Source organism: Micropterus dolomieu, linkage group LG18 (assembly GCF_021292245.1).
Source record: "Micropterus dolomieu isolate WLL.071019.BEF.003 ecotype Adirondacks linkage group LG18, ASM2129224v1, whole genome shotgun sequence".
In the NCBI taxonomy this organism is placed as follows: Eukaryota; Metazoa; Chordata; class Actinopteri; order Centrarchiformes; family Centrarchidae; genus Micropterus; species Micropterus dolomieu.
Genome location: NC_060167.1, coordinates 3710025 through 3719052, shown reverse-complemented (window position 1 = coordinate 3719052; position 9028 = coordinate 3710025). Strand labels below are relative to the sequence as shown.

The following is a 9028-nucleotide window of genomic DNA, read 5'->3' as shown; positions in this document are numbered from 1 at the left end:
CAACCACTGTTTTTTCCCACCGGTTAGTTTTATTGTGCTCACACTAGATCCTTGAATGGGCCATATTTTGTGTTTCTGGCTGTGTTAAAGGGGGAAACTGAAAGACAGAGTAACCATTTTGCATGGGTGTTTTGTGTAATTAGTGTGTAGCATGCAGATAGTGTTTTTCCATAGTATTTGGTTTAATTGGTTTGAGTGTGTGGGTTATTTCCTTATTTGTTTATCAGTTTGGTTATAATTTGTCGGTGCTCAATTCTACATCAGTTTCCCTGGTAACGCAGTCTAGTCCTGAATTGTGTTTTTCTTTTGTTTTGATGTAACAAATAAACTTTATATTCCTATACTGATATAGTAGCCTCTGGTCCAGTTTGTTCTGGCACTTGTGTATGAAGCAGCGTGTGGTTTACACATAATTATGAGAAGTTCCATTTTTTTTCACTTGAGCCCCCTGCCCAACAAAATGTCTGTGCACGTCCCTGCTGTGATCCAGATGGGAAGTTAAGCGCCAGAGGCTTTGTGACACTGTGAAGCGGCTGCAGTTTGGTTAGGTTTAGGCACCAAAAGTAGGTTGGTTAGGGATAAGACGACATCATCGCACTCAACTTACTCTCCCTCGAAGTTTAGGACTTGCCTGTATCTGATCACAAACATTATGTTCTTCTGTGAAATGTTGGTAGCTAACACTGTCAAACCCCAGCCAAAGTCCACACAAATTTTAAGTCAGCACAGTGCAGCAAAATTCTGTATGCAGTAACTCAACTAACAATTCGTTTGTTAATTTATTTAATTCTTCATGCTTGTCCACCTTAGATTTTATAGCCCCCCTGCTCAGCAGCCCTGGCTAAATGACACCATTAGAAACTGTAAACGGGAATGTAGAAAGGGTAAGCGCAGATGGAAGAACTCTGTTTTCCAAACACACTTCATAGCTATGAAAGAGGCACTACATGGTTGAGGTACAAATTACATTATTGTATAAAGGCCACGTTACAGATTTTAATCCAAGACCCAGATCTGGGGTCTGCTGGTTTAACAAGTCAACTGATTATTTACTGTATTTTTTCATTTGGTTTATCTTTTTGGAAATAAATATTAGGATTTGATCCAATCTGATACTTTTATCACCCTCTTTAAAGCTCTGTTATCTCAGGTCCCTTTTTAAAGCTCTGTTATCTCAGGTCCCTCTTTTTAAAATGATCTCATCACATTGTTGCTGAGATATGTATGTAGCTTCTTCTCTCTCATTTTGGTGCCATTTCTTTAACAGTCTAGTGGATATTTCAGTTTTGACTCAACAACCTTGTGAGAGAGGCACGAGAGAACTTCTTGGTGAAGACTTCTCACTTGATTTATTAACTCAGTTAGACTGATGAGTCTAAATATGATCCCTTCTATATAACATTATCCAGAGACTTACATTAGCTATATACCGTGCATCCAGAAAGTATTTACAGCGCTTTATTCCAAAATGGATAAAATTCATTATTTTCCTCTAGTAGTCCATCCATCGTCAACCGCTTATGCTGCGTACAGAGTCGCGGGGGGCTGGAGCCAATCCCAGCTTACATCGGGGGAAAGGCGGGGTACACCCTGGACAGGTCGCCAGTCCATAGCAGGGCCACACATGGACAAACAACCACTCACACTCACACCTAAGAACAATTTAGAGACACCAATCAACCCAGCCTGCATGTCTTTGGATGGTGGGAGGAAGCCGGAGCACCCGGAGAGAACCCACGTGGACACGGGGAGAACAGGCAAACTGCACACAGAAAGGCCGGGGCAACCGGGGTTTGAACCCACGACCTTCTTGCTGTGAGGCGACAGTGCTAGCGCCGCCCCTTACTCTAGTTGTAAAATCTTAAAATCAATTCTGAAACTCAGTTTTGAGCATTAAACACTTAATTTCCCGCATTCTAGTCAAATTTTCTGCACCATTTTCTTCCTTTATTATGTTTTTACGAGATTTCAGCTCCTGCTCAAACTTGAACTGGCCTTATTCAGGATTGAAGGACTCAAGGGACAACTCGATTATCTTCTTATTTGTTGTTCTTTATAACAAATCTAAACATGTCAGCAAAATCGGCCACGCAAAATGCTCTTATTCTGAAATGCTCCCTGTGGATATGCAGCCTGAAGTTGATGGAACAAAACGGGAGCAGAGAGAGCTGTGGAGAAGGTAGTAGAAGCACAAAAATGACAGACACTTCCAGTGGACACCAACGCCGGGCTGGGGACCTAACAGAACGGTGGCGCAGCTGTAGTCGGTGGACTTTCAGAGTTAGACTGTTAAAAAAAAGGCCGCAACTGGTAAGACAACAGCTTGAAACGTCACTCCTGTTCCTGCTGCGGCTTTTCGCTATATAAATAAAATTGAATTAAAAAAAAAATGTAATTGACTTCTGCTATTTATGAAACATAAGAAACATTTGAAAGAAACGTCCCCCATTGTGCAGCAAAGGGTGTTACACCTTCAACAAGCCGGCATCTGTGCTCACTCGGCGTTGGAGGGTTTAACAGCCCACTATAATCCGCCCTCAGTGGTTTCAATGGCACTCAATGTGGCGGCCCTCCGCATGAACGCACAAACGGAGCAGAAGTAGGTAGGGAGAGGGAGGAGCAAGCAGTTTCGGAAAGGCCCTGCAATTTCATTGTGCCAATTTCAGGCACTTTGTTTTTGTGGATGTGTTTTTAATTATGTAAAGGGAAACAAAATTCAGGTTGAAGGTGTCATTCCAAACTCTAAGGCCCCATCCACACTATGTTCTAGTTTACAAACGGAGAATTAAAACGAATATGATCTCCATCCACAGCAGCGTTTCCGCTGCGTTTTGGAGTTGATCTCCGTCTACATTAAAACGAATGAAAACGCAGAGCTAAGGCCCGTTCAGGTACACTGAGCATGCGCGTGCCAGTGTAAACATGGAGCAAATGGTCTATTCCGTACAGAAGATTTGGCAAAAGAATAAATAAATACAGATGAAGCATCAGACCAATTCTTTTTATGCACGAACTAATAATGAGCTGGAACTGTTACTGAATGTAACACGGGAGTGCGGCGGCGGCGGAAAACTGACTGGAAGTCGTTGCAAAGTAAACGGCGACATGCACAGTACAATTGTAGGGAAAAGTTATTTGCACCGTAGCCTACATAATATTTTAATAAAAATACGATGTCAAAAACCCGGTCAGTAGCATCGTGTTTCTGCTATATTCTACTATAGACGCAAAAAATGGGGGGAAAAAAACTTCAAAATAACTAGCCGGATTATAGTTGTGGATGGTAATGCCAGCTGCCATAAAACACGAAAGTATAAGAATTTTAAAAAAGCAATGTGTTGGGGGAGAGGTGGGGCTTTCAGGCATTCTGTGCTGTTTTCAGATCTGTTTCTCCTGAAAATCAACTTTTCTCATGTAACATCATCCCTGCAGGTTTAGGCTTCCTCCTCTTTTGTCATGTTCGCAGGAAGAGAATGGAAAACTTGGCCAAAAAGAAACTGTGTCAAAAAGTTGTTAAAGTTACTGATTGGTGCCAGAGATGCTCACAAGTCTCTGAGCTCGAGTCCACATCGAGTCTCAAGTCACTCGTGGTTATAATAAATGTTGTAGCACCTGCTGCGTTCAATCCAATTAACTACTGTAAGTCAACACACCCCGCAGACTCAACTAAATAAGACTAACGTTACATGATCAACAATAAACCTGTAGCCTGTTTTTCACTAAAGGAACACAAACATGTAGCCTAATGCTCAAAACAACCAATGACAGCTTAAACTACTGTAAGTCACTACATTCTTGTTATGCCCAGCTCGTGGAAGAACATAACAAAGAGGGAAGGTCGACGCAGAAAACCAGTTTAAATGAACCATATAGGTTTTATCAAAGTTACCTTAACTTATAATTAACTCAAAACACAAGCAAACTCATCATACTCAAAACAAACAACCAAAAGAAAAGGAGCTCCTGAAAGGCACCGCCTTCCAGGAGAGAGGTCACGAGGAAGAGAGCGCCATCTAGGTTCACCACAGCTTTTAAAGACTTGAACAGGTGGCTGCAATCACTGATGAAGTGACCAAACAGGAAGAAAGACCTGGAAAGAAAGGAGAGAGAACAGGCCAACACCCCAGGCCGTCACATTCTGCAGACTCTCAAACCCAGTGTAATAACTAAATAAGACTGTAACGTTACATAGTCAGCAATATACAAAGTGACTTACAATTTCTATACGTCATTGTGTACATAGAAATGTTTTTCACACAGCGCAATCATGTAATGTGCAAATGCTACTAATGATAGCTTCAACTACTGTAAGTCAAACATTCCCCAGACTCTCAAACCCAGTAAATAAGACTGTAACGTTACATCAACAATAAACCTGTCAAGTTTGACACGTGAACAAACTTTTGCTTAAGGATGGAGGGATGGATGTCAAGGAGGGCTGGAAGAAGCCCTCCTTGACATTAGACAGGCGATGTGATGGGGGAGAGGAGAAGCTCTGGGGGCCGTTCAGCCAGTTGTTGCGAAGGATGTCATCACCACCAACTGTGGATGGATCGTAGAGGGGGAGGGAAATCCTTTTGTGAGCCTCGACCACGGACGACCAGGCGGGGGAACGCAGAAAAAGTCTTGGTAAATCTTGATTTATTTATTATTTTATATAAAATAGATGGCAACAGCCATTTTGCCAAACTCGAGTATTTAAAACTGTGGTCCACAAACCAGCGGGTGAATTTGTGGCGGCTCCGGCCGCTTCGTCTATGGAGAGAGGAGAAAATACAAAAGAAAAGAAAATTAAACAATCAAAGCAACATACAGAGTTCAGAAATGTTTCCAGATCTTAACAATAGTCACTTTCAGTGTGTGCTATGTGTTGTGTGTAAGTAACGCTGATGCCCACCAGGGGGCACAGTGGTCACATATCACAGGTGAACAGCTGCAAGGAATCAGGATCCATGGAAGCCACACAGTTTTTAAAACGTGTGTGCGTCAGCGATGGTTTTTGGTCATTTCGCATCATAAGTACCTTTTAGTTTCTTACATATAAAAGCAGATTTTATGTCATTCATTCGATGCAACCCGTTTGTGTAGGTACCGTTTAATCAGCATACAAATAAACTGTTAAACGCATATGCCATGGCAGACCTGATTTTATATTATTAGATTGTTTTTTTTGCACCACTACATGGTGGAGATGACTTCAGATTCCCTCATGTGGCCATTTTTTATTGTTGTTGATGATCACTACACAATTAACAAATGTTGAGCTACAGCGACCTATGGGATAGAAAAAAATCCATATAAAACCCTTTAATAAAAACAACCTTTGTTAAATCTTGTTTCACAAAGATCTCAGGCTGTAGATTACATATTTTCAATGTACAGTATGTAAATACAGTCTGAAGAAACCTCACTAATGGATCTGCCAATAAATTACACATGAAGGGAAACATTATTGTGGTAAAGTAAAATATTGTTTGGAATTAACCATATTCAGTACATGTATTTTAAAATGCATGTAAGGCCATGACTGGTTGCCATTTAGTGCATATAAAAGTTTGCTTATTAAGAGCCTCAGCACCAGCTGCAGTATTATAAATAGTTTGCGCAGCCACAGCTCAAGGCGGTTTGATCAAGTGATCAGATTGCCTTGCTGCCGAGTTGAGTTACAGGATCCATAAGGCCAGAGCGTGTTTGTTCTCAGGTCATTGCAGTGACCCGTGTAACTCACCCTCTTTGTTGTAGTGAACCAAAGCATCGGACTCAGTCTTGAGACCTCAGTGTCGGTAGATGGATTCCTTGCTTTTCTATATTTTGTAAGCTTATGGGTGCTACCCCCCCTCCTCTTGTCTCATAACCACATTACCACTAACCTGAATCGCCACAGTTATCCAATATTTTATGTTTCCTCTCTCCACAACAAGCCGGGTCGTAACACAAGACAAACCAAAATTGCAGATGTAAAGTGTAAAGAAGCATGACTGACAAGCTGAAAACAAGACCATGAAGCCCTGGGACAAGATTTTTGAAATTGTTCCAGTAATGAGCAAGCATTCAGTAATCCTGCTACAATCCACGTAACCCTTGCAGGCAATTGCACCCACTCAAAGTCCACTAGAGTTCCTGTTTTCCTTAAAAGCACAGAGCACTGGCCTTCTGAGGGACTTGGGCCAGCTGCATCTGAGAGCAGCACACACTTTTGAGTCAATTGAGTTTTTTGAAAATTCAGTTTGTCAAGCCTTTTCCACATCAGCATAGTTTTGTTCTACAATAATAAAGTTCTGGCCTTTTTTTTTTCTGTGCTGGGATTAAAATAAAGACAAAGATTTATCTGCAGGTGTTTCTGTTTACCATCATTTACATATACATTTACTATCAGTGTGTAAGGGAAATGAGGGAAGGTAAGAATAAATTAACCCTAAATCTTGTAGTATTAATTATATATGCATATATTATGGACATTATGCAAATCACTGTATTTCCATAATCGATTACTTCGATAAGTTGCCCAGATATACCCATTGCTAATACCAAACTATTACCATGTTATTACCAAGCAGTATTAAAAAAATCAAGTTCTGCCATTTGTGAATATTTCAGTCACAAACCAGATGACATCAAACAAACACAAATAATGAGCGAGCTTTGACTCAGAGCTGATGTTTCAACTCAAGTGTATTCGATCATTTTAAGAATCAGTTTGTTTTTACAAATCCACTTCAGGAGATAATCAAATCATTTAAATGGTGGTCAGTATTTATCTTTAACAATCAGAATGAGAACCAGAGGCCTCATGATTTAATGAAGCTCAGTGGATTGTTTTATGAATGTAAATATTCACCTGATGGAGAACACAGGTTAGACTCCACATCAGGCTCCGTGCTGCTCGTCATCCTGTCCGTCTCCTCACTTTGCTGTCTCTCTTCAGCTGCTCCTGTTAAATAAAAGCAGTCTTATATCTCAGTCAGTAAACAAGATAAGGAATGGTTTCTGTTATGTTGATGTCTGCACATGAATATGGATATGTTGATACAATTAATTATATAAACTCACCTTTATTAGAGCGTGCTGTGATGAACTTTGTAGCTGCAAGCAAAGCCTGAACTGCAGCAACAGTTAGAGCTCCTAAAACGAATGCACTCAACAATCCTGTGACGCCCATCTTGCTGCACGTGTCTTTAAACACACAACAAAACCTAGAGTCACACTCAGAATGTAAACTGTATCTCATGTACAGCACACTGGTTATTACCTGCACAGAACTACTACTGAGGCGACCGTGCTGCTAAAGTCTGAAACTATTTGCAGATAAAACCACTGAGATGAATTTCACCTGACGCAGTGATGTCAGGATTGATCCGATGTCCTCCTGCTCAGTGGAAGCATTTTTTTTTACTGTTTTGATATTTTTTAAGCAAACATTATTAATTACTTGAAAAAAAAAAATAAGAAAGATGAATAAAAAATTTAAATAACCATTAGTTGCAGCCTTGCACAAAAGTACAATAATTTACATTTTACACTTGAATTGAGCTTTTATCAAACTAAATTCAAACATAAAACAAAGTGTGTGCATTTGGTCACTGGGAAATATCTTGTTACTGATTTCACTGAAAAGTATCTTCTCGTAATTACAGTATAATAATATTGCAGTTGTCAGTGTAGGGAGTGAGATTACAGACTAAGCTGGCTGATTTATGTGCCATGATCTCTACCGTGCTGCCATTACTGCAGTGGTTGAGTTTGACTGAGATTTAAAAGGCTGATGTGCCTTTTTCATCGACCTTAAAGACAGATCAGGAGAAAATAGAGTCTAGATTTTGACGTCACCATCTGCAATGTGTGTGCTACAAGAGTCACTGATCACTGAATTGGACAGTCCCTAACTAAAGGGATATAGTATGTAATAACCTATTGTGACAGGCATGTTGGACAGACATTCAGTTATTTCAGCTGCCAACCTCATCGTCATCTTTGGTGATTTTGAGTTGAACTAAACTGAGAAACGTCTTCCTAAATAAGCTCTCCAACAGATCCCAAAACTGGGAGAAATTGAGGCTTTGACACGGAGCTACTGAAGGTAACAGCAGCAAAAACCGACGAATGTTAAATATTAACCCAACCAGTTTCCAAACACTAGTGTTACAGTTTGTCTTTTCTACTAATCGAGGCAGTGCTGTTGTTGCAGCTGCATTTATCGTCGTCTTCCACGTGTTGGATCCCCGTAACCTACGGTACTGTGGAAAAACAACTTCACGTGTTCTGAATTTTGGCATCGACTTAAGTATTGGTTCTCATGACATCTCTAGTCTCAACAACACATGTAAACATGTTTCCATTTACATTTATTCATTTAGCTGACGCTTTTATCCACAGTAACTTACAATTGCTATACATGTCAGAGGTCGCACGCCTCTGGAGCAGCGAGGAGTTAAGTGTCTTGCTCAGGGACACAATGGTGGATGGCGCCATCACCACCTGCTATGTTTGAAAAGTAATAACACGTGATCTCTTACAATAACTGAATTGTTAAAATTACCACAAAGGACAATCTCACCACAGATGTACACGTAGGTCTCAGCATAAATGTGATGTTTGATCTCCTCCTGTGTGGCTACACAGCGGATGTGGTCGGTCTTCATCACAGTAGTTTGGAGGGTGATGTAGAAGCTGCCTCCTGTTTCTGAGACCTGTGGCTCCTCAGCAGGAAGTTTGTTTCCAGCACTGTCCTGCCACTCTACTGTAGGTTTAGGAAAAGCACCTCTAACTTCACACTGCAGCAGGGCCACGTCCTGCGTTTGATTAAGTATCTTGACAGACGGCTCTGGAGATGCTCCTGTGAACACAGTAAACAGACACATCAGCTATAAAAGGACAATAACAGGATTATAAATGTAACACTGTGATGTTTCTTGTTCGTCTCTTCTCTGCTTGTAAATGAGGATTAAAGTGTGTTTAACAGAAAAACACAGAGGAACAGAAAAGCACAGTATCAGCCTCAGTTGCTCCTCCCAGCATTGTTAGATAGGAC

At 40.7% G+C, this 9028-nt stretch overlaps 2 protein-coding genes across 2 annotated transcripts in view; both read right to left on the bottom strand.

Moving 5' to 3' along the window:
• The window catches only part of LOC123987035 (butyrophilin-like protein 10), a 44981-nt gene that overhangs the window by 25420 nt on the left and 10533 nt on the right, over positions 1 to 9028 (bottom strand). The gene's annotated exons all lie outside the window — the stretch shown is intronic.
• LOC123987038 lies at positions 3852 to 8998 on the bottom strand. Its single transcript, XM_046075574.1, has 4 exons — positions 8555 to 8998; positions 7051 to 7173; positions 6839 to 6931; positions 3852 to 4755 (listed from the first exon to the last, which is right to left on the bottom strand). The coding sequence occupies exons 1-4, from the start codon at positions 8856 to 8858 to the stop codon at positions 4649 to 4651; spliced, it is 627 nt and encodes a 208-aa protein (XP_045931530.1). The 5' UTR covers positions 8859 to 8998; the 3' UTR covers positions 3852 to 4648.

What these genes read in the sequence shown, in the direction of transcription:
- LOC123987038 (XM_046075574.1), bottom strand. Translation starts at nt 8,858, where the DNA reads ATGTGTCTGTTTACTGTGTTCACAGGAGCATCTCCAGAGCCGTCTGTC. An exon ending in CACAGCACGCTCTAATAAAG is followed by an intron (nt 6,932 to 7,050) that starts GTGAGTTTATAT and finishes TTTATTTAACAG; the next exon opens with GAGCAGCTGAAGAGAGACAG. An exon ending in TAACCTGTGTTCTCCATCAG is followed by an intron (nt 4,756 to 6,838) that starts GTGAATATTTAC and finishes CTCTCTCCATAG; the next exon opens with ACGAAGCGGCCGGAGCCGCC.